The sequence below is a fragment of the Leptonychotes weddellii genome, chromosome 10, assembly GCF_054177405.1.
Source record: "Leptonychotes weddellii isolate Sample4059 chromosome 10, ASM5417740v2, whole genome shotgun sequence".
NCBI classification, from domain to species: domain Eukaryota; kingdom Metazoa; phylum Chordata; class Mammalia; order Carnivora; family Phocidae; genus Leptonychotes; species Leptonychotes weddellii.
In genome coordinates this window covers 25157246-25182176 of record NC_138378.1, presented here as the reverse complement: position 1 = coordinate 25182176, position 24931 = coordinate 25157246, and the positions used below count along the sequence as shown (strand labels likewise).

The 24931-nt window shown below is 54.3% G+C and overlaps 1 protein-coding gene across 1 annotated transcript in view; it reads right to left on the bottom strand.

The window, feature by feature from the left end:
• The window catches only part of EFCAB8 (EF-hand calcium binding domain 8), a 60770-nt gene that overhangs the window by 28124 nt on the left and 7715 nt on the right, over nt 1-24931 (bottom strand). Inside the window, exons 3-13 of the mRNA XM_081833083.1 lie at nt 19722-19840; nt 18330-18433; nt 15370-15505; nt 12315-12420; nt 12013-12097; nt 11354-11478; nt 8763-8836; nt 6307-6437; nt 2179-2246; nt 1729-1880; nt 218-355 (exon numbers count right to left, since the gene is read on the bottom strand). Coding sequence (XP_081689209.1) covers nt 218-355; nt 1729-1880; nt 2179-2246; nt 6307-6437; nt 8763-8836; nt 11354-11478; nt 12013-12097; nt 12315-12420; nt 15370-15505; nt 18330-18433; nt 19722-19840 — 1238 coding nt within the window. The remainder of the gene's footprint in view (nt 1-217; nt 356-1728; nt 1881-2178; nt 2247-6306; nt 6438-8762; nt 8837-11353; nt 11479-12012; nt 12098-12314; nt 12421-15369; nt 15506-18329; nt 18434-19721; nt 19841-24931) is intronic.

The following is a 24931-nucleotide window of genomic DNA, read 5'->3' as shown; positions in this document are numbered from 1 at the left end:
GGGAGCCTTCCCTGACCACACTAGGCTAAGGATCCATTCTCTGTGCTCCAAGAAGCACCTGGCATACATCTCCATCCCACCACGGAGCATTTTCTACTGTCATTCTCTGTTCCCCTCCCACCTCCTCGGTTCCTTGAGGGATGGGGCAGCGTCTAATGAATGCATTCTTGGCTCCTGCCCAGGAGCGGGGGCTCACTCCCTTCCGCCCAGCACTCACCGAATAGGTGCTACAGATGAGACTGTCTTCGTTCTTGTGGAAGTAGATGCTGGTGATGGGGCAGTTCCCCAGGGCGAAAAGCTTCCCGCAGAAGGACTGGAGGCATATGTAGTCCTGCATGTCCCACACGCGGATATTCTGGGGGGTGAGAAACGGGCAGAGAGGCTGAGGGTGGGCTCTCGGGGAGGCATGGGCGCCTGGGGCCTTGGGGCGTGAGGAGGGCCCACACAGTGCAAGCACCTCCAACACACGCCTACTGCACAGATGCCAACTGTACCACAGAGATGCGGTTCTTATGCTCAGATGAGGAAACTGAGGCTCCTCCACAACCCCCCTACCCTGCTGGAGTGGCGGCCACTCAACAGTTGAGGATGAAGACCGAGCAAGACAGCATGAGCCCCTGCAGACCGTCACAGGCTCCCCAGCCAGCCTACCTCAACTAAAGTCAGGCACCGCACAGTGCGTACCGACAGGGTTGCCAAAAAGCCCACCTGTCCCCACAGCAGCCCCCTCGAGTTCATCCCAAGTTGAGGAACCCACAGAAGTCCCTCCAGGATGCCCATTGCATGGAGACATCAGCAGTAAGCAGGAAAGGGCATGACTCCAATCCATACCCTGCCTCTGCCCATCGCCTCTGTGAGGATTTGGGCTAGCTCGTCCCGGTCCCCTGCCCCTCCAGCCTCAGATCCTTCAGCAGACGCCATGACACCCAATTCTCGGGGCTACTGGGAGAAGTCCAGATAACAGAAAGTGTGGGCTGTGCTGGGGAGGGTGGCCGGGGTAACCCAAGGGTCCTGCCAACTCTCAATCTACTGATTCCCAGAAGACACAAACGTGTGCCCTGAAGGAGGACCCCTGGAGCCGTTGGCTGCGTCCCCACATTGGCTAGAACAGCCGAGCAGCCCCGAAGCCGGGGCGGTACCCTGAACCAATCGGTGCAGAGGTGCAAAGTGACAGGCCCGGAACTAGGGAGTCCCGGGCGCTGGAGAAGGTCCGGTCAGGCCCCGAGAGCCAGGGCAGCCGAGAAGGGGTCACTAGGAGAGCTGGGGGGCAGGGGGGCAGGGAGTGGCTCACACGTATCGCACACCTACTGTGTGCCAACCGCAACACTGCCACTTTCCCACCAGTCCTGCTCTAAACCTCTCAACCACCCATCCTGTGGATGAGGGGACTGAGGCTCAGAAATCAGAAGGGCCTTGCCCAGGACCACAGAGCAAGAAGCCAGGCTGGGCAACATGGGAACCCAGCTCTGGCGGACTGCTCAGAGTGGGGTGCAGGCCTCTACCAGGGGCTGTCAGAGACCCCCAGCCCCCTCGTGGTGACTCCACCTGGGGCAGCCAGGCGGGTGTGGAACACGGGCAGGGAGGTCACACCATCCCCTTGGGCCTCAGGCTGCCGCTGACTGCCGGCCCCTGGCCTGGCCGAGCTACATGGTTTTCCCAGGGCCAGCATCTCTGCCGGGGAACAGGAACCGGTCTGAGTGGAAGAGCTGTGCTTCATGAGGACAGCACCTTGTCCTTGGAGACGCTGAGGAGGATGCTGCTATTTTTGCTGTTCACCAGGATGTGCGTCACGGAAGTCTGATGCCCCTTCATCATCCACACGGGCTTTTTTGAGAAGAAGGGGTTCCACAGGCGGATGAGGGGGTCATAGCCACCGGTCACTGGGGTCAAAAGAACGAGTGTCAACCATGGGGGGCCTATGCTGGGACCTTCTCCTGGGACCAGGCCCTGGACCCCAGGCAGGTGTGGCAGATGGGGGGCTGTGGTTATCATCTGCCCCTTTGCCACTCCTCCCCCACAGCCTCCCCCATCATGTCACCACACCGCCCCAGGTGCCCACGGGCTGCGACCAGAGTGGCAGGAGAGGAGCCCAGACAGAGCCTCCCCACCATGTCCCCAGCAGCCTTCACCCCGGTTCCACCAGGCCTGGGGTTTCTGGGGGACATGAAGATGACTTACCCACTAAGTTCTTGTCTGGGCAGTAATCAAAGCAAAGAATCCCTTTTCTTAAGTTCAGCACGGAAAACCTACAACAGCAAAGGGCGAAGGCTGCAGGCGGGGAGCGACGGCCGCAGGGAAGCCAGGGAGAAGCCATTACCTCTTACCCAAGGACAGGAGCAACCCCAGCAACCCCGGGACTCACCCTGCAGCCAAGTCGGGGCGGAGCACCACAGGCAGGGCGGCTGCCGTGCGTCTCAGCCCAAAGCCAGCAGCTCGTGGAGGAGGCGCCCCCCTCCCACCTGTAGGTGAAGGCACCCCCAAAGCAGGAGCAACTCCTTACGGCCGTAATACATTTAACTTAACTCAATCCTCACTTCAACCATACTGAGACAGGCGTCCCCTGACCCATGACACACATTTTTTAAAATGAGGGGATTCTAAGGGCCAGGAGAAGGGGAGCTCCCGGGTCCTTGTGCCCCTGCCTGCTCTGTGCGGGTTCCTGTGCTGGGTGCTGTCTCGTTCATCATCTGGAGCCTTCATATAACCCTAGAGAGTGTCATCAGCCCTGTGCCACAATGAGGACATGGAAAGCAGAAACTAAGGAGTTTGCCCAAGGCCACAGGCTGGCAAGATGGGGGCGTCAGGATTCAGACCCAGGGTGGGCGTGGCAGGAAGAGGCAGGAGGCTCAGTTGCCAGTGCTCCAGGAGAGGAACAGGTGCAGCCGGCTGGATGGGGCTCAGGAGGGCCAGGGTGACCCAGGCAGGGGTCTCAGGAGGGTCCGGCCCGAGAGTACTGGAAGCTCTGTGCCTTGGCACATGCTATTCCCCCTTATCCATACATCCTGCTCTTTCTACTCAAACTCCCCCTTTGAAACTCAACTCAGAGGGCCCCATTGCAGGGTACCCCAGCCCTCTAACGCAGCATGCCCTCCACTGAACTGCCCCTGAACTGGCTCCTTTATCACTCCCTGGGGGCCTAACCCAGTTGCCTAGGGGTCATCCTGGAGGCTCCCTCGCCAGCATTCCCATTATCCAGCTGGGCCCTGAACCCTCGTTGCCCATGTCCCACCAGAGCCCTGGCCTTTGCTCAGTTTAGACCCCCTTCATCTCTGTGTCAGCCTCCCAGCAGGTCTCTTAACCTCCAGTCTTGCTCCCACTCCAAATCTACTCTCCCTTCCACTGCCGGAAGGATTCCTCGAAAAACTGAAACTTCAAGAAGAGCCTATCAAATACATGTATCTCATCTATTGTCAAACCAGATACATCTCCCTCCATGCATAGATGCACAGAGAAATCTTCTGGAAGAATGGTCACCACAATGTCACTAGAAATTATTTCAGGCTGATTCACTCACTCATGCAACCAAGATTTACTGGCATCTACACCCTTCCGGGATTACCAGGGGCATAGATAAGATGCCCCTGCCTTCATGGAGTTTTCCTTCCAGAGGGAAACAGCAGGAGCAAGTAAATGAACAGAGACACAAAGGAGATGGACCTTTGCACATTGGGACAGGTCCTGCAGGGAAATAAACAGGTGGCTTTGACAGGGTAGCTGCAGGAGAGCAGTCTGCAGATGGTTGCTGTGTAGAGAAGGGACCGGAAGGTCAGAGGGGACGCAGGGAAGAAGGCCATGGCAAGCAGTTCAGGTGGCTTTGACTCAGTGGTGGGGGCAGAAGTGAGAGAAGAGGGTAAAGCAGGGGAGACACTGTGGGTCAGTCCACACACCCAGCACAGGGCTCCCTCCAACTCCACCCTGGCTCCTCGGCTCAGATTCACTGCTGGCTGCAAGCATCTGAAGAACTCAGCGTGTGCTGACTGCCAGGGAGCCAAGCTCTCAGGCCCACAGTGCCTCGGAGGCTGAGGCTGACTCTAGAGGCAAAGTTTGGGGGTGACAATGCCAGACCCCTCCTGTGGAGGCCAGGCCCTGAGAGGTCCTTGCCGGGAACTAGAGACCAGCAAACAGTCAATGGTGCCACCTGCCGGCTGGCCGGTGTACTGCATGCAGACAACCCGAAGGGTCTGCGTGCTCTCATGGGTATAAATACATTCTCCAACCTGCCCCCAGAGTGTATCTCAAATCCCTCCATCTCATCTCCACTGGCTGATTCCAGGCCATCATCATAGGTAGCCTGAATTATTACAATGGTATCGTCACTGGAGTCCCCAACTCCACACCTGCCCACTCCACTTGCAACAGAGAAGCCAGAAGGTTGCTCCTACACATCAAACCATACCGTTCCTGTGCTCAAAACCTAAGAATTTGTTTATATCTCTTACCAAATAATCGAAAAAGATATGTTAGAGACAACTGGGGGGAGATTAACTTGGACTAGGTACTAGTAATATTAAAGTATCATAGTATTTTCTCTACTTCTGTGTGTTTAAGATTTTTAGTAACGAAAATGTTTAAAAAATAAAAACAAAGAAGAAACAAGGGCATACTGGGCGGAAAGGAGCAATTCAAAGGCCCTGGGGCAGGAGCATGCCTGAACCACAAGGGGGCCACAGGGGGCTGGAGGAGGAAGGTAGAAGAGGTGAGATTAGGAAGGCAGCAGGGACAGACCACAGAGACCCTCATGGCCAGGATGAGGTGATCCTGTGATGTCCACCTGCCACTGAGACCCAATAAATAAATAAAAAAACAAGCTGAATAAAACACGTATCACAGACATGAGATAATACTACCACCAAAGCAGAGAGATGACCCTCTGCTGCAAATCAGCTCCAAGCAAAATCCCACCACACTGCCTCACTCAAGGCCCGGAAGCCAGGACTGAAGCTTCCCCACGGCATTAGGCCTTCTCCGGGGCCCCCTCCTCCAACCAGCAGCTAGTTCCAGGGCTTGGGTAGGGATGTGTGCAGAGGACTCTGGCTGGCAAGATAGTGGAGGTACAGCGAGGCCTGGGACACGTCCCCTGCTCAAAGGTCTCAGGTTTCTAATCTGTAAAATGAGGAGTTGGACCAAATTAGCCCTACCCAACCCAGGACAGGAACGGACAGACAGAGATGGGGCCTAAGTGGCCCTCAGTCTTCCCGCTGTGCCTCACCCAGCTGCTCCCCCAAGAAGACAGCGGGGGTGCAGTTCATGGTTCAACCTGCCCAGGAGCAAAATGTCACAGACCTGAAGGGTCCAGGAGGTAAAGACCTGCTGCAGGAAGGAAATAGCAGAAGCAAAAGGGAAAAAAAAAAATCCCTCAGGAGAAAATACCTACTGTGAAATGCACGGTGAAAGATACATATGAGAGGCGCCTGGGTGGCTCAGTTGGTTAAGGGTCAGACTCTTGATTTCAGCTCAGGTTGTGATCTCGGGGTCGTGAGATCGAGCCCCACGTCGGTGTGGAGCCTGCTTAAGATTCTCCCTCTCCCTCTGCCCCTCCCCACCCTCTCTCTCTAAAAAATTAAATAAATAAAAATTAAAAAATAATTTTTTAAAAGGTACACATGAAAATGATAGAAGTGAGACATTTGAGAACGGGGTGAGACAGTGGGTATTGGGTAAGGGAAGGATTGAGGCTTTATTTATTATGTTTTACTTTTTTACAGGGTCAACCTACGTATATAGACTTACTAGTGTGACTAATCACTGATTAGGAAGGAAGGAAGAGAGGGAGGGAGGGAGGGAGGCAGAAAAATATCCACTCTGGGGAGTGGAACCTGGAATAAAGGAAAGAGATCAGAACCATCTCCAAAGAGTAAGTGCTACCAATTATTGACCATATAGCACAAAGAGCAATCAGCTCTGGCACGAGGGAAAGAAGTACTGCTGTCACCCCCTTCTACAGACGAGGACACTGAGCAAGGGGCACAGAGGTAAAGCAACTCGCATTCATTCCTCCATTCAGAAAATATTTTTCTGACTGTCTGCTTACCCTATGTGCCAGCTTCTGTGCTGAGTTTTGCGTATAAATTGGTGGATAAAAGAGGCTTGTTATATTTTTGTTGCTGGTAGCAAAGATTAAAACCACGCTCCATAAAAGTTCTTGTAACCCAGTGAGATCCGCAGGATGCCGCTGTCCTGGGGCCAGGCCCACTCTCAGTGGAGATGGCCACGGGTGGCTAAGGTAAAGCCAGACCCTCCGGGGCACCATCACATCCCCCCCGCCGCCGGTTCCCCCACTCCAGCCTGGGCAGAGGCGCTCCTTACTTGGGGCTCTCTGGGGCTTTGGATGGCAATATGGTCAGCACCAGAGAGGACTTCTCAATGGCCGAACAGGAGGCCACCGTGTTCAGCTGGGGGATGAACTTGACCTGTTGGCACCAGTTGGGATGGAGCTCCTGGGAAGAGAGTGGCAGTGGTAGGGGCTGGAGCTGAGCACGCCTAATGCCGTCTAGTGATCGCAGCTCTGACACGCCCACACGGCCCCCCGGTCCTAGCCCAGTCCTGGGCCATCACCTGTCAGTGAGACAGGTGAAAAGCACCCAAGTCTGCTATCACGGGAACTCTTGCTTATAAGCTGGAGAACAGGCAAGGTCAGCCCATGTGACAGCACCATCTGTCACCCCATCCCGCGCAGGAGAAAGGATGGATTGGAGTCAGCCGGGCCCGCAGTCCCTCTTATCCACAGGGATCCCCGCCACGGAGGAGAGAGGAGCTTCCCCGCCCCACCGCTGCCCTCTGTGTTTCAGGACATGATTTGGAGTGTGTGCGAATGTTATCTGGTGCAACTTGAACAACGAAAGGCTGAGACCCAGCAGTCAAGAGGGTGGCCTGACTGCCCTGAATTCTCTAGTTCTGGCTCTGCAGTTTGGTCCTGTGCTTGGCCTCCCAATCCGGGGATTCTCCTCTTCAGGACAAGAATGGAGGGGATTGTCGGGCACTGAGCTAGGTTTTCAATGCACTGCCTCACTGAGTCTCTCTCACGATGAAGGCACCGAATTCAGGGCACCGAAGAGAACCCGGGACACTTAGCAACTGGGGTAGAAAACGAAGCCCAAGATGAGATTCCAACAGAAGATGGAGAAGAAGGTATTCGTGAGTGACTCTCCTGGAATGAGCCCAAGCAAGACCCTAAGTGCCTGTCCTTAGGAGCTGCCAATCCCATGAGGATGACAGGCTGAGAAAGCAGTGGGTGGACGATACAAAGTTGGGAGGAGGTAAGCTGTGCTAGTGTGATTTACAGTAAGAAATGTATATTTGGTCTTCATGCCCATTTCTGGCACAGAGCTCCTAAAACCCCTGGAATTTCCTAAGTGATAAGACAAAGGTGTCTTAATATTCGTAATGAACCCCTTTCAACCACACCTGAGTTTCCATTAATGAGGTGACTTTTGGAAAGCCCCTAAGGATGGGGACTGGTTGCCAGGGGAACCAACCATGAGCTTGGAGGGTTGGAACTTTCAGTCCCACCGCCCTAATCCCTGGGGAGAGGAGAGGAGCTGCAGGTTGAATTGACTGCCAATGGCCAATGATTTAATCAATCATACCTATGTAATGAAACTCCATAAAAATCCACAAGGACAGTGTTCAGAGAGCCTCTGGGCTAGTGAACATGTGGAGGTGTGGGGCAAGCCTTGCACCCAGAGAGGGCAGGGAAACTTTACCCACCCCCACCCCTTTCCCCATACCTTGACCTGCATCTCTTCCCTCTGGCTGTTCCTGAGTTGTAGCCTTTTATAATAAACTGGTGATCTAGTAAGTAAAATGATTCTCTGAGTTCTGTGAGGCACTCTAGCAAATTAATAGAACCCAAAGAGAGGGTCATGGGAACCTCTGATTTATAACTGGGGGGTCAGAAGCACAGGGGACAACCTGAACTTGTGACTGGCCTCCAAGGTGGGGGGGGGGGAGCAGTCTTGTGGGACTGAGCCTCAACCTGTAGGATCTGATGCTATCTCCAGGTAGATAGTGTCAGAACTGAGTTGAACTGTAGGTCACCCGGCTGAGGTCCAAGAATTGCATGGCAGTGTGGGAAAAACACATTGTCCCTGGTGTCAGAATCCTATAAGCACTGCAGCATGAAGAGACATAGGCAGGGGCAGGCAGCGGGGCTGGTCCAAGCTGGCTGGTGAGGGCCCCGAAGGAAGCAGAGAAAGGGGGACACAGGAACCTAGGGAAGGGGACAGAGTGTGACAAGTCCCTGCAGTGGGAAAAGGCTTGGGGTGTCCAGAGAACAGCAAGGTGGCCTGCATCTCTGCATAGAGTAAATGAGAAGAAGCAAAGTAGCAGGCAAGATGGGGAACAGGCCAGGGGCCAGGTCACCTCTTGTACTGATGGTCATGGTAAGATTCTGTCTGAACGCGATGAGAAGCTACCGGGGGGGCGGGGGGGCCTCTGAGCAAAGGAGTGACATGGCTGTTCCTAGCTCCTAATTCCTCTGGCTGCTGACGGGGGCAAAGCACTGCATGGAGAAAAGAAGTGCAGAAACAGCTAGAAGCCGCTGTAGCCGTCCAAGTGTCTGCCAGGACCGGGCTTTAGCAACGGAGGTGGTGAGAGAGACAAGCCACAGGATCCAACAGCGGCCTCCATCCCGCTACCAGTGACCAAGCCCTGAGGCCTAAGACTGAACTCAGGGGGAAAATCCACTTTCTGTACTGATTTTTGAGTGGTGAGTGTGTACAGATAATTACCATGGTAACAGGCCAAGGAAAGATACAACCTACCTTCAGCTGGTAACTCCTATACAAAGGGGACTTTTCATTTAGGAGCTTCCGTGCAGAAACTTTGGTCCAGTGATCTGATAGGAGAGAAAAAGCGAGGTCCACCACCAGTTCCCAACCTTTGCCAGATCAGCAAAACCCCAGGGGACACCTTGAGTTGGTTTGCGACTCCTGTATGTCTCAAAAGGCTTTTCCATCCAAATGCTTGTTCAAGCTTTACCGCGTTCTGGTGGATTCGGTGGGGTGAACTCAACACCCAGAACACAGACCCAGGCAGATAAACACTGCTGCCCGGAGCCCCTGTGCCCCTGCATGCCTAGCCGGCCCCACATCCCAGGCTCCTCCCTCTCTCCTGCATACTGCAATCTACACAAGGCGATTCTCATTTAGGGAGCTCCAGCTCTGCTGGACTGGAGAACCAACTGAGACCATAGGCTCTACTCTTTCTGGAGAGGATCATTTGGAAGTTTACCATCATGCCTCAAACGACATGCCCCACCTTGTCCAGGAAACACAAGTTCCAAGGAGAAGCATCCAGCAAACATGCCTGGAGCAACTGCCCTAAGCACAGCCTGGCCCTTGAGGTGTTTAGAGTCTCCCGGCCTCCAAAACCTCCCAGGGCTAGCAGCCAGGCCCGGGAGCCTCCAGGGAAAGGCCCCTGGTGCACACGGAAAGGCTTGACACAGGCAGATGGAGCCAGCGGTGACGGGGACAAGCCTGGGTCTACCTGCAGAGCAGGGTTTAAGGAGGTAGGTCAGAAGGACTGGGACAATCTGGGCTCAAGTCTGAGAGAAACTCCCAGGTAAAATGCAGAAAAGAGAGGGGGACCTAGGGGCTTATGCCAAGCATTTTACTGCTGCAAAACCACCAGCCCCATCTGGCAAGAGAAGTCCCAAGGGGTGGAGTGCTGCTGAAGTGGGGCGGGCCCTGCAAGGGCACAGGAGGCAGAAAGCTTAGCCAGGGCTGCAGTGCAAGCTTGTTTGCCTGTCTGCCTCTCCCATGAGGCTGGGAGGGCCCTGGGAGGTCAACGGAGGTAGTCACCTGGCCCTTACTGTGTGCCTCACACTGCATGCTCTCCTTCCACCTTACAGAAAAGCCATGAATTGAGTCTGCTCATCCCTGTTTAATAAGGGAACTGAGGTACAAAGAGGTTAAGCAACTGGATCCAGGTCACACAGACCACCTCCTCCCAAGTCAACACACTGGTGGGCCCACCTTCGTGCGTGACCCAGCCTCCAGGCTGCATGTGGCATGGAAGGCCTCCTTCCTACACTCCAGCTTCATCTGCACCTGCTCCGATCTCCTGTCCAACATGCAGCTCAAAGACCACCACAACCTCCCACGCCGGTTCCCAGGGTGGTGCAGCATGACCTCAGCTAGGCAGCCGCCTTGGTTAGAGCAGCGCGAGGGAAGGCACCGGGGTGGGGGAGCTGGAGGGGGGGTCGGGGGGGGGCTGGAGGAGGGACGGGGGGGGACGGGGGGGCAGCGGCTGATGAGGCAGGAATGCAGCTGGTGCCCGCCCACTGCTGTATCCGATCCATTTTCCATCCGGCCAGTGGGGGGAGTATTGCCCTGTCAAGCTCAGCAGGAGAGATATCACCAGGGCCTGGGAGCCCTTGGAGAGTGTCCTGCTCAGAAACTCTGACTGGAAGCCCAAGGGGCTGCTCTGGTGTCCTGGGTGGAAGGGGAGTCAGTGTCCTCGGGGGCTGGGGACCCTTGTGGCCCGGGGCCTCCTCTAGATGGGTATGAAGCAACCTAGAGGCCTGACACTGTGCACCAAAGGCTCGATCCTGGACAGGGTCCAGCTCAGACGAGCCCCTGACAGCCCCAGGCCCCAGAGCTGGGATCCAGTGCCCTTGGCAGAGCTGCCCCAAACAGTGCCCTGCAGCAGGCAGTCTGGGGTACAGCCCAGCAAGGGGTCAAGGTTCAGATTGTGGGGCGGACCGCCTGCTTCAGGCCACTTACCCTGTGGGGCCCATGCAAGTGCTGCACCCCCGAAAGTACCCTTCCCCCTCTCTTCATGGACTGTAGCAGCAGCAGCTCCCTCCCGGCAGTTGGACAGGCAGTGGGTGGGAGACTGGAGGAGGCCATGTGCCCAAAGCACGCAGCACACAAGTGCTCAAGAGATGTCACTGTGCTTATGCATGTTCATATCCGCGTTGAGCCAGGCTCTCCCGCAGGCCTTTCTGCCCCACCCCCACCCCCCAAACAGAGGCTGCTCCCAGCCAAGGAGAGCAGACCCTTGTCCCGACCACGGAGAAAGGTAGTGCCGTCATCCCAAGACCCAGAGCCGGTGAGCGGCTTCCCCAGGGTCGCACAGCGGGCCCAGGCTCATTCTTGCTGGGATGAGCAGGGTCCTGCAGCCCCTCCCCTCAGCCTCCCCTGTGCAACCTCCTGCCTTCACAGAGATTGTCTCCTCAGCCCCCTCTGGCTCCTGCTGTCCCCTCATCACCCCCTGTCCCACAAACCACTCTGAGCTGAGCAAATGGCCTCACTGCCCCTCAGGGGCTCCTGAGCTGGAAGGCGAGAGAGAGAAGAGCTTCTCGGGGCAGGGCCATCTCCCCCCTCCCCCAATTCCCCAGCATCTCAGCTACCCCATTTGGAGGTCCTGGGAAGGATTCGGGGGTTGAACAACCCGTGGGTCACATTGTCAGAGGTGAAGATGATGACGTTGCCTTTGGTGTCCCCGTAGCAGAACACACCTCTGTGATAGTCAGACCTGAGGGGAGGTGGGGACAGAAGAGGCTGGGTTGCGCACACCAGCTGCAACCCTCCACCCTCCCAGCGTCCAACGACCTTCCTCCGCCTGGGAGCGAGAGCAGTTCCCACACGACTTTCCAGCCTTGCCCTCAACAGCTGACAAACATGGGCCCAGCCGCCCAGATCCAGATCATCGGTGAACCAGGTCCAAAAGAAATCATTATTTTCTTTTAAAACCCAAACAAATGAGTCCCTGGTCCTCCAGATGCTCATTATCAGCTCACCCCTACTGATGGACCATGACATTCCCAGAGTCCTCGGCCTTGGCGGGACAAGCCTCTGCCAGGATTCGGTGGCTGACTTGCTCGGGGCATGGGAGGAAGAGGGACTGATGACTGAGTGACTCCCCCAGGAGGGGCAGCTTGGTGAAGAGGACACAGACACACAGAGTGGGAATCTTTCCAGGGCTGTTTCCAGAGAGGCTTTCTGGGAGTTCCAACCCTGCTGAGTGATGTGGCCGCCAAGGCTATGTACCAATCTCCCTGAGACTCACCAGTAGTCCATGGCCAAGACACAGCTGTCCAGATCAATGAAGGTGAAGGCCCGGGCACAGTTATGGTTGCTAATGTCAAAGAACTCTGGGGAAGACACAGAAGGGGAGACATGCATGGAAGCCAAGCCCACATCCCAGGCCTTGGGGATCTGGTGACAACACGCAGCATCTGCTTACCAGCTGCAGCACCCCCAGAGGACTGTAACCCATGCCCACAGCTGGCTCGGTGACAGGTCTCTCCAAGTGTAAATGCATGCCCTCCAACGGCCTAGAGCAGGCCTGGGGAGCTGTCAGGGACTCACCTATCTTCTGGTCAGTAGATGCAACCGCAATCAGGTTCATGTTATAGAGACACACCATGTCGATGACCCACATCTGCAGGTTATAGACCTGCTGGATCTGGTTAAGCTGGCCAGAGGAAGAGCAGAGATCTGGGCTGGGGAGGCTTGCCCAGCAGAGCACACCAGGGGCACGGGATCCCATGAGCCCTCTCCTGCCACCCAAGGCCCTGGAACCAGCCATAGACCTGGTATGGAGCCCAGTGCTCCCACCAACTACTGATGGGGCCTTGGAGAAGTGCCCTGACCTCTCTGAGTCTCAGTTTCCACATCTGTAAAATGGACTTAAGGAACACCCATCCTCACAACCCCTTTTTAGAGCCATTTGACATGCTCATCAAAGTTTTAAGTACTTTTTTAAAGATTTTATTTATTTATTTGAGAGAGAGAGAGAGAGCACAAGTAGGAGAGGGGGTTGCAGAGGGAGAAGCAGACTCCCCACTGGGCGCGGAACCCACCCGACACAGGCGCCTGATCCCAGGACCCTGAGATCATGACCTGAGCTGAAGTCAGACAGTTAACTGACTGAGCCACCCAGGCACCCCACTCATTAAAGTTTTAAATGTGCATGGTTTGTAATCCTGGGATCTACTTCCAAGCCACATCTATGGATGTGTTCCCTCGTGCTCACAGAGAAGTGTGTGCGAGGGTGGGCCCTGCTACATTGCTGTGATAGCAACAGGCCACAGGCTGCCTGCAAAGGAGAGCGGATATAAACCCAAACCACAGCGCACCACCCGGACGTTAGAAACGAGGGAGGTGTGCACCTGCCACAGAGAGGAGTCACCAGGATCTATTATGCAGTGAGAAGGAAAGGTAGAAAGCAGCACTATCATGCGCTACCATGTGTATATTTAAAAAGAAAGGGGTGGGGGGATGTGTGTACAGTCTAACCACAGAAGAGCACCCCAAAACTGGTCCCAGAAGTTGCCTCCCGGGAGAGAATTAGGGTCTGGGAGAGGGAGACTGACTTCCCACGAACTGCCCCTCTGCCTGTCTCTTTCCCCCACGGTTTAATTGAGATATAATAGACATAGAACATTGTATTCATTTTTGCTTGTTTTGTCTGAATCTTGTTTACCATCTGTGGGTGTCACCTGGTTCAAGCAGCTTATGAACAAGAAATCGTCCTGCCAGGGTGTGAGGTGCCTTTCCGCGCTCCCCTGCCAGCCTCACGTAACACCCCTGCAGACGGAGTTTGAGCGGGCGCTCCAGGCTCCAGGTGGGGGACGCCACACACAAAGGCATGTCAGCAAGAATGGGCTTTGGTGTCCAGGGAAAAGAGGAGGCTCGGGGAATGGGAGGATGGGAGAGGAGTTCAGGGTGACCAGCTAAGGAACTTGTATTTTACTCCCCGAATAAAGCCACAGACTGGGAACTGAAGGAAGCAGGGAGGGAGTGCCACGTGAAACAGAAGGGAAGGGGGGCTTTCAGGCAGCTCTTCTAGGTGGGTATGCGGAAGGGCCAGCAAAGGCCAGCGCAGGGAGGGGACGGTAGCATCAGAACTCAGACACACCAAGAGCACAGAGGCTGGTGCCAGCAGCTGGGCAGTGAGGATGATGGGCCAAGGCCCCTGGCCACCCACACACGGTAGCGGGGACTGTAATGCCCATCACCTCCATGTTCCTCCCAGAAGCCCAGGGCCACCCTAGGGAGTTTCAGTGACTCGTCCAAGGCTGCACAGCTGGGAAGTGAAGCCCAGCCCTCTCCCCGCAAACTCCAGCATTTTCCATCCGCATGACCACGGCATGCAGTGGGTGTTCATGGACGGTGCTTGGTGGATCACTCTTGCCAATATCTACTTGCCCAAGCAGCCCCTCAAGGAGGAATGCTAGGCCTCCCTCTGTCCTCCTCAACCCTCCCAGACTTGGCCTCTGAGGGGTGCTGAGGTGATCAAGTAGCAGCCATAACCAACATTATTTAGCTCAGGCTATCAAGTGCCCCCTTCACACCAAAATAAACACACAGAGAAAAAGAGGATGGAGGGTGCCAGGAACCCTAGCCTCAGGAACTCAGGTGTGAGTCCCCCTTGGTCCTGGGCTACCAAGTACACCCAAGAGAGTCACTGGACCTCCACAGACCTGAGCTGTCTCCCTAGGCAACCGAGAGGGGATGAGCCAGAACGCTCCGGCCCCACGGGACTCCCCCTGATGCATCTATGAAACACTGGTGTTTCACAGGCTTCTGAAACCCTTCCTGCTGCTGGTAGCCTTCTCAGGAAGCCTTCCTTCTCTGGGGAGCTGCGCCTTCCTCGTGTGCTGGACGATTCTGGCCTGGCCTGGCGACACTAAGTTCACAGCCAGTCTTCCTGAGTGTTTTCCCACTTACTGCACTTGGCCAGGAGCTGGCAGCACAAAGACAATGATGATGTCAGCTTATATTTGTCCAGCACTCGCTGTAGGCCTTGTCCTACTCTGAGTACCATATGGGTATTATGTCATTAAATCCTCCCAGCAGCCTGAGGGCGTTACGGTGACCCCATGTGACAGATGAGGAAACTGAGAGCTATATACTGTCCAAGGTCACAGAGCTGGAAGGTGGCAGTGTCAGGTTCTAAGGTGGGCTCCAGAGCCCACTCTCACAACCACTGTGATTTCCTGCCTGGTCCAGGTAAAGGATTCGAATCAGCAGCACTTGGTGATGGAGTGCTTGTGACAGGGAAAGGAGAGGGGGCTGATCTCTAACACAGGAACCTTGGTGGGTGATGATACCACTCACTGAGATGGGGCCCAGAAGTAAGCCTGGTGGCCAGGGAGGACTTCAGTGACATTCTGTTTGGAAAAACTGGGTGTAAAAACTGTTGGACATCCAAACACCCAGATGTCATCCTGCTTACAGAAGAGAAACAGGAGGGTCCCAGTCCCACAGTGAAGCCAGAACCTGGCCCTGGGAGCAGTGACCGCAGGGACCATGAACCCAAGACTGAGCTTACTCTGGGTCCGGTCACCTTCACTATCGAGGTACGAAGGCAAAGGCTCTCCGACCACCCCATGTGTCTCCACGGGTGGGCCTCCCTCACCCTGAAGGAGTTAAGCAGCGAGAAGGCCTCAGACCAGATCTGCAAGATCCCATGCTTGGTGACAGTCAGGAGATGTCCCGTCTTCTTGAACCGCTGGGTTAAAAACTGCACCTTCACAATCTCACAGCCATGGTTCCTGTGGAAGGTGATAGGAGAGAGAAGGACTCAAACAAAAACAGAATGAAGAGCACAGAGGAGGAAGGAGAGAGCAAGCAAAGGGAGCTCCCTTTGCAGGTGCGCACGCTCGCGCAACCTGTGACTCTGCCAGGCGGGTTTCTACCATTATCAGCGCTGGCCGAAAGAAAGAGAGACCCAAGGGGCGCCTGGGTGGCTCGGTCGTTAAAGCGTCTGCCTCCGGCTCAGGTTCTGATCCCAGGGTCCTGGGATCGAGCCCCGCATCGGGCTCCCTGCTTGGCGGGAAGCCTGCTTCTCCCCTCCCCCCACTCCTCCTGCTTGTGTTCCCTCTCTCACTGTGTCTCTCTCTGTCAAATAAATAAATAAAATCTTTAAAAAAAAAAAAAAAGAAAGAGAGACCCAAGAAGGCCGCTGGTATGAGACAGGGCTCCACAAGCTGTGGGCTTCTCCTATCACACAGCCAGTCGGCTTCCTCAGGATGGGACAGGGTCAGAGGAGGCAGAGAACAGAGGTCTTTTGCAAAGCTTCTTTTATGAGAAAAATGGTCTACAGGAGGCGAGTGGAGGGGGGCTTGCCACTGAAACCTTCATAATAACAGGTTCTGGCAACTCGGGGTAGAGAAAGGGAGTATAACCCAAGCACGCAATAAAAGTAGACGAGGGACAATGTATCCAACAGAACCCCGTGTACCTGACTCCTCATCTCCAAGGCCAGGCCCTGAGCCCAGCAAAGGCTCCCACAGCAGGCCTGGCCTTGCAGGATGCCCCCACGCAGCCTTCCCAGCAGGCTACAGCGATGCCTTCTTCCCTGCCCCAAGCCGGCTAAGCTGGCGGGCTGGCTGCTCACGGGACCACCATTTTGACTTCTGGACACAGCACAGCACACACTCTCCCACCTGACGTTCCCACACCTCCAGGCCCCGGCGGGGCAGGGCATGTCACCTCACCTCACTGGGACCCAGGGATAAGCATTTGCCTGGAGTTATGTCCTGGCTACAGGCAGAGCTCAAATTAGAACCTCGGCAGCTCCACCCCTACTCCAGCTGGAGCCCTCTGCAAATCTCACTGTGGACACCATGTGACCTGTGGCTGAGGGCTAACCCACACCGCTGTGAAATTCCACATCCGAAACAGTCTCAGCAGGAGAGAGGGTGATGGTGTGTCTGGACACGGCTCCTTTCTCTCCCCCGCCCCCCACGGCCTGCAGCGCTGCCCGGTCTGCCCTCAAGCATCATTCCCAGGGCCACCTGTCACATCAGGGCCACGGGACCCTGAGAGGTCACACAACAGGTGAGAGCCATGAGAAGTGAGAGGAGCCCTCAGGAGGTGTTACGCCACAGGGCCAGCACCTCCGCCTGCCAGACTGCAGAGGCATCCCAGAGGGGGCGTTCAGTGATCTTGGCCCAGACTCAGGAAAGGGGAGCCAGCTTTTAAGATGACCCTTTCATGGGGCGCCTGGGTGGCTCAGTCGTTAAGCGTCTGCCTTCGGCTCAGGTCATGATCCCAGGGTCCTGGGATCGAGCCCCGCATCGGGCTCCCTGCTCCGCGGGAAGCCTGCTTCTCCCTCTCCCACTCCCCCTGCTTGTGTTCCCTCTCTCGCTGTGTCTCTCTCTGTCAGATAAATAAAATCTTTAAAAAAAAAATAAAATAAAAAAAATAAAAAATAAAAAATAAAAAAAGATGACCCTTTCATGAAGGTAATTAAATAGTACTTGGCTATTTTCTCTGCCAAGCTGGAAATGCTCTCTGGGTTTGAAGGTTGAGCAAATAAATAGGGGAAAATAGGGAGAGCCTTCTTAATGTTTTTGGTTCTGGCCCTTTAAGCACCCTTGGGAATCTAAACGTCCCAAGGAAATAGAAAGACCCATGAAGGCTTGGCCACATCAGGTCATCATGTATGGTTATAAAATCCTTCATCGTTCATATTTATTGGCTATTCCTCAATTGAATCTTGACCAAAATTGTTTTAGTTGCCCTTTCCTGGTTTTCATTACACCATCTCTCTGAATCTCCAGGTGCTCCGGGGCAGACTACTTCTGGTTCACGGTCTTCCCCATAGCCTGCTCTGGGCGTGGTCCTGAGGACAGATCCAGCCACAGCACCTCCTAACCAGGCCACAAATGCCGGTCACCAAGTGTTGGACCAGAGGACCTGGCTCCCTGGCCCCGGCTGCCTGCACTGGGCAGGAGGTGCTCAAACCCCCAGATGGTCTCTGGGAAAGGAACTCTGGGAAGAGGCCTGGGCCATTGGCCAGATCCACTAGAGGGCTACTTGTTCTTAGGGAGTTCAGAGGGGCGGGAGCAGACAGGGCCATGGCATAGAAAGAAGATGAGGTGAAGGCCCAGATGGCACAGTGGGGAGGAGCCACGAAGAGGAGCAAACAGGCAGGGTCAGAAGGGGGTCAAGGCAGGGACAGAGCCACATGCTCCAGGAGTGATCAGTGGCCCGTTCCCGAGGCCTGGCGTGGCCTCCAGGAGCAGCTTCCCATGATGGCTTTTACTCCCCGCCATGTGAGCCATCTGTGCCCTGTGGATAAAACCCCCAGGCCCACTCAGCACGAGCGGTGGGAGGAAGCAGGAGGAACAGCGATGCTGCAGGGAGGGTCAAAAACAGCAACCCCTCCACTCTCATTTGACCTCCCCGAACCTCTCTTTCCTTGTCTGTAAAGTGGGGACACGTCACCCACCTTAATGCTCAGGCTCACCTACAGGGTTGAGGGGCTGAAAGGAGCCTTGGTGGCCCCACAAAGAGGGGCTCAGGGACTTAGGGAGGAGCACTCGCTCCTTGTTCCCACACACCCCTTCAGTCCAGGGAGAGGCTCCTTACAGGGGGATGATCCTCATGGGAAGGTGGAAGCGCAGGCGGTACTGGCTTGTTCTCATCCTCTCCTTTCTCTGGAACTCCCGCATCATGTAATCCACGTACTTCTGCTGCCTCGGGAAGAAACACGAGGCAGGACGGCATTGGCCGAGCTGTCAGAGCACTGGGCTTTGGGGGCCCACGCCTGGCTTCCGGTGCCTCCCCCATCCTTCCCAGCCCCTTCCAAGGGGCTCTCTGGTTGCTGATTCCTGGGGCTGGCCAAGGGGAGTAGCCCAGCCCCTGAGCTGTTCTGGGATCTGGGATCACAAGGACATGCAGCAGCACCTCCCTCCTTCATGCATTTCTGTGATGCTAAATACATCTGCGCATCATCGCCACATCCAGCGTCTTGTTTGAATCTCTTCATTCACCCCCACTTTATGGGTAATAAGACTGAAGCCCATAAAAGTAGAGATGAGTTGTTCCAGCTCATATAACAAGTTAACAGCAGGGGAAGACCCAGAAGCCAGGTCAGAGGGCAACTCTAGAATCTACTGATGCCTCATAAAGGCCAAAACAGGCCACCATATGAACCTATAAAGAAAGAGGGAGTTATTAAGGTCATTGTGTAGATAGCAGAGAATTCTGGAAACATGTTTGTTGTAGAATATTAAGAGAAATGAAAGAAAAAACAAAACAGAATGTATGCCTAAGCCGAGGAGAGGAATGTCAGAGTAGTTAACACCCGGGGCTCCTGGGGCAAACTCCCCAGGTCTGAAGACTAGCTCAGCTGCTAACTAGCTCTGTCACTCTGGGCAAGTTTCTTAACTTCTTCATGCCTCTGTTTCCCAATCTGTCAAATTAAGGTAAATAACAACACCTACCCTGTAGGATCCCTGTGAGGTTTAAGTAAAATAATACATAAAGTGCTTAGCACAACGCCTGGTGTAAAGGCTAGTTATCATTGTTGGCATTGCTTTGTACTTTTCTGTATCTTTCTGTATTCCGTCTGCTCATCACAGAACATACAGAATCAGGGGAAAAATCTGCTCTAAAACCCTGGCATTTTTGGATGGAAAAGCCACAGGCCTGCCTGTTGGCTGAGAGGCCAGAAAGGGCCATGAGATGGTTGTGGCACCTGCTGGGACTGAATGGGGGGCTGGTGGGCGGTATCCTTACTGCCAGGTCGCTGACATTGGTCATACACTCTCCTATCTCCCAGGAGAAGAATGAGCTGCAGTAAGCCCTGCTCACGGAAGTCTCAGGAGGGTTCCCTCTACCCAGCAAGCACCCCAGAATCCACAGGTGGCTTTCTGATGCCTTGACCACCTCCCCATCTTCAGCCCTCCACGTGCTCTACGGATCCGCCATGCCTGGACCCTTCAGCCTCCCTCCAGCTACCCGAGGCGCCCTCCTCACCCAGGTGACGGAGCCAGTACAGTCCGTGTCCACCTTCAGAAACAGCGCCTCTAGCAGCTCATCTGACACATTGCTCAGAATCTTCTTCATGGCCTTAATGAAAGCCTTCATGTCCAGGGCTTCAAAAGAGAAGAAAGAACATCATCCACATCATAGCAATTCACTGGGCCCCGTCAGCAGCCACGGTGTTCTTGGATGCCTGGGCGCTGAGGGAGGGCACCCAGAGAATCATGTTTGCTGGGTTGTCCCTTGAATCTCATCCATCTGTTCAGATTCAATCAGCCCACAAATACTGGCTGCACACCTTCCACGCAGGAGCCCTGTGTTGGCCCCACAGCACTACTGGGTGAGGGGCTACTGAAAAAGATCAGATATCGTTTCTGAACAAATAAGACAGAACAGGCATTGAGACAAAGAAAACTGATGAAAACTCAAAAAAAAAAAAGAGAGAGAGAGAAAGAGTGAGAGAGAGAAGGAGAGAAAGAAAGAAAGGAAAGAAGGAAGGAAGGAAGAAAGAAAGGAAGGAAGGAAGAAGGAAAGGAAGGAGGAAAGGAAAGGAAAGGAAGGAAGGAAGGAAGAAAGAAAGGAAGGAAGGAAGAAGGAAAGGAAGGAGGAAAGGAAAGGAAAGGAAGGAAGGAAGAAAGAAAGAAAGAAAACTAATAATGGCAATAGACATAAATTAATTCAAATATACAAAGAGAGAGGTGAAGTGTGTCTTTTAAAGGCAGTTAAGGGGCACCTGGGTGACTCAGTCAGTTAAGTGTCTGCCTTCAGCTCGGGTCATGATCCCAGGGTCCTGGGATTGAGCCCCACATCAGACTCCCTGTTCAGTGGGGAGCCTGCTTCTCCCTCTCCCTCAGCCCCTCCCTCTGCCCACTTGGGCTCGCTCTCTCGCTCTCACTCTCTCTCTCAAATAAATAAATAAAATCTTTTAAAACTAAAGGCAATTAAAAGGCTAACTTTGGCTGGAGGGAAAGTTGGGGAGGGGAGAAGAGCAGAGGGCAGGGATAAAATACTCTCCCCATGCTGGGTTTTGTGACTATAAGGGAATCTGTCTGTCGATGGGCCAATATCCCCAACTAGATTTTTTTTTTTTTATAATCACAGTCTATAAAAAGTGTTTCTAAAGTCCCCTCCAAATATCTGGACTCCTCGCCACAGTCTGAAGGCTGCATATTTTCTGGCTCTGCTCAGATCTCACCTCCCACTGCCATCCCCCCTTTATTCCCAGCTCCAGCCATAATGTCCCCACGCTGTTTCTCACACCACCGAGCATACTCCCACCTCAAGGCCTTTGCACCATCTGGTCCCCTCCACAGGGAAGCCTTCCCGGGGACTATCTAGGGAGGCCCCTTACCCCCGCCACCCAGCTCCACTGTCGCCCCTGACCTTCCGCGTCCCTGCTCTAGCCCGTGAGCTCTGCAAGTGCAGAGTGAGCCTGTGCCCTCCGTGACTGGATCCTTGGCACACAGCACACGCTTGTTCCCCAAGTACTGCTGTTGGCACTAGGATGTGGACACGAGGATATCGGGTGCTTCTCTGTGTTTATTCCCACTGACCAGTTAATGAGAGGGACTCGTGAGGAAACCGTGGGGCACAGAGGTGAGGTCATGCGCTCAAGGTCACGGGGCGGTGCCTGAGGCTGCCCCCGGCAACCTGGTCCTTCCATGTATGAGTTGGGTATCAGTTGGATGGCACGGAGCCCTCCCTTTGGGAGGGAGCCAGGAGCCAAAGAGCCTTTGTGCAGCGTTGAATAAACAAAGCCCTCTGGCGAGGGAGAGCACTACAGGAAACAACCTGCTCCTTACACAGGTGTCTAAGAAGCTGTGATTGTTCAGCACCATGTTAGGTCAATATACTTCTCATCAACGGTTCACCAAACACTTTTTTTGAAAACAAGAAAAGAGAATAGACACAAAGGTATTTGGGAAAGGAAACACACACTGTGGGGTCCAGGCAGGGCCCTCTTCCGCTCTCACCCACCTCAAGCCAAATGGTTAATTAATCACTCAAAAACCTGCATGTGAAAATATCACTTCCTTAGGGAGCGGGTCACCACCAGGATCAGGCAGGAGGACACTTTCTGGGGGGCAGGAAATGTTCTATAACTTGATCTGGGTGCTGCTTACATGAATGTATGCAGGTGAAAGATGCTGTAAGCTGGACCCCAAAACCTGTGCATTTTGTGGGAAGTAAATGATACCTCAGTGTAAAGATACATATTATTTTACTTCTGAATTGTACTCAGGGCAAACTCTCTAACCTCCTTTCCCTGCACCTCTGAGCTTAGTCAGCTCTACATTTTTTTTTCTTTAAGAGAGAGAGAGCAAACGCGAGCGGGAGAGGGGGTATGCAGAGGGAGAGGAAGAGACAGGTTCTTAGACAGGCTCCACACCCAGTGCGGAGCCCAATGTGTAGCTCGATCTCACAACCCATGATTGTCACACCTTCCGGCTCAGAAGACAAGGGGGGTGTTCTGACAGCCCACTCTCCCCAGCCTGGGTGGTCCTGGGCCCTTTCCTCAGGGAAGTCTAGCCTCACTCCCGTCCTCCTCTCTTCTGCCTGCACCCTGCTGGCACGTTCCCTCCAGTACCCAGCACTGGACACCCCCTCTGCCCACCACTCCCTGACATGTGCCCACCCACTCTCCTCAGCCACCAGAGACCTCGGACTCTGGTCTCCTCCATGCTCTGCTGCCTGCCCTGCCCTGTCATTCAGCATGTGCCTCAGCTCTTCTCATCACTGTCCCCTTGCTTTTCTGACACTCTCCTTGAGTGACTTCACCTATTCACCCATCTCTGCATCTCAGGAGAGAACATGTCTCCCTTGTCTCTGACTGTTCCCAAGTGTTCCCCTGGTCCCTTCAACTCAGCATGCTTAAAATCCGGTTTATTATCTTTTTTTTAAGATTTTATTTATTTATTTGAGAGAGAGAGAGAGCACAAGCAGGGGGAGTGGCAGGCAGAGGGAGAGGGAGAAGCAGGCTTCCCGCCGAGCAGGGAGCCTGATGTGGGGCTCGATCCCAGGACCCCGGGATCATGACCTGAGCCGAAGGCAGACGCTTAACCGACTGAGGCGCCCTGGTTTATTATCTTTATTCCACCGTATGTTGGCCTTTCCTGTGTTCGCCATCTCTGCTAATGGCATCACCTCCAGCCAGGCGGAAGACCTGAGGGGGTTTCCAATGCCCTCCCTCCTGAAACCTCACAAGAATCCTGTGGTCCAGGCGCACCTGGGTGGCTCAGTTGGTTAAGCAGTTAAGCTTAAGTCTGCTCAGGTCATGATCCCATACTGGCTTCCTGCTCAGCGGGGAGCCTGCTTCTGCCTCTGCCTCTGCCTTCCACTCCCGCTGCTTGTGCGCGCTCTCTCTGTGTCAAATAAATAAATAAAACCTTAAAAAAAAAAAAAAAAGAATCCTGTGGTCCTAGAAGACAGGTACTGTCATTCTCCCCATCTTACAGATGAGGACACAGAGGCACGGAGAGGTTCGGGCTTTGCCCAAGAACACACAATGGCACCGGGAGGATTTGAAACCAGAAGCCTCCCCTCATCTCCATTATAATGTCCACTACCCTCTGTAGGGCGGTCACATGAGGAGCCAATCCCTTCCTGGCCAAGACACTTACCTTTCTCCAGCAGCTCTAGATATGTCACCTCCCTGTCAGACCCGCTGCTGGGGCTCAGGGCCCCTCCTGACCTGAGTGCACCCACATCCTCTGCGGCTGCCTCCCTCCCAGCCTTGCCCCAGGACACCCCTCCTCCTCCCAGCATGCAACACCCCTGCACCTCTCCTCTGCCCTCCCCACCTTCTCCTGGGAAACTCCCACTTCACTTTTCTCTTTCTTTGTAAAGCTAAAATGTAGGATTATGGACTGTTTGTACCTATTTTTTTTATATACTTATAAGCATTTTTTATTTTTTATTTTTTTTAAAGATTTTATTTACTTATTTATTTGAGAGAGCGAGAATGAGAGAGAGAGACAGAGCACATGAGAGGGGGCAGGGTCAGAGGGAGAAGCAGCCTCCCTGCTGAGCAGGGAGCCTGATGCGGGACTCGATCCCGGGACTCGATCCCAGGACTCCAGGATCATGACCCGAGCCGAAGGCAGTCGCTTAACCGACTGAGCCACCCAGGCGCCCCTATAAGCATTTTTAAAATAAATGCAATATTTAAAATATTTAAGAAGAAAATGTTTCCTAGCCTCCCCTCTGCCATTCGGTAGGGGGGGCGGGGGAGGGGTATGTGTGTGTCCCACAGTGCTTGAACTCCTAGGGCACAGTCACCAAGCACAAGCACTGCATGGTCATGCCCCTGGCTCTCCCAGAAGGGGCCCTCTTTCATTTACTTTGGATCTGAAGTGCTACACTCAGTGTGGGGTGCCCACAGAGCACAGTTTCCATGTCAGGGCACCCGGGTCACTGCATTTGGGCCTGTCGTTAGTGTCTGGCCCCTCCTATGTAAAGTCACAAAGCCCCAGGGCTTCATGACAACTGAATCAAATCTGACAGAGGGCTGGGTAACCCATGAAGCTCTGTACCAAGGCTGATTCTTACCCTGCCTGGCAGTGCTTGATGAAATGTCAGCTGGCAAAAGTGGGGGCACACTTGGCATGTGCACCCCCCATGTCCCCTCGGGAGCACCTGTGCGGAAGGTCGGTGCCACTCTGGCTCACAGGCTTGGGGCTGCAGGGCCCCCAGCTCGGTGGCTCTCCCTTGATCCCCACCCCAGCAGCCCGCAAGCGCCCCCAGGCAGGCCCCGGAGGCGGGGGCCAGGGGCACATGGACACTTTTAAGACCTCCCAGGAGAGGCATGGACAACCCCCCCTAAAAACCACAGACCCAGGGGCACCTGGATGGCATAGTTGGTGGAGCGTCCAACTCTTGGTTTCGGCTCAGGTTGTGATCTCAGGGTCGGGAGATCGAGCCCCGCGTCCAGCTCCGCACTCAGCGCGGAGTCTGCTTGGGACTGTTTCTCTCCTCCTCCATCTGCCCCTGCCCCCTGCGCTCTTTTGGTAAGAAAGAAAGGAAAGAAAAGAAAGAAAGAAAGAAAAGAAAAGAAAAGAAAAGAAAGAAAGAAAGAAAGAAAAGAAAGAAAGAAAAGGAAGAAAGGAAGGAAAGAAAGAAAAGGAAGAAAGGAAGGAAGGAAGGAAGGAAGGAAGAAAGGAAGGAAGGAAGGAAGAAAGGAAGAAAGGAAGAAAGGAAGGAAGGAA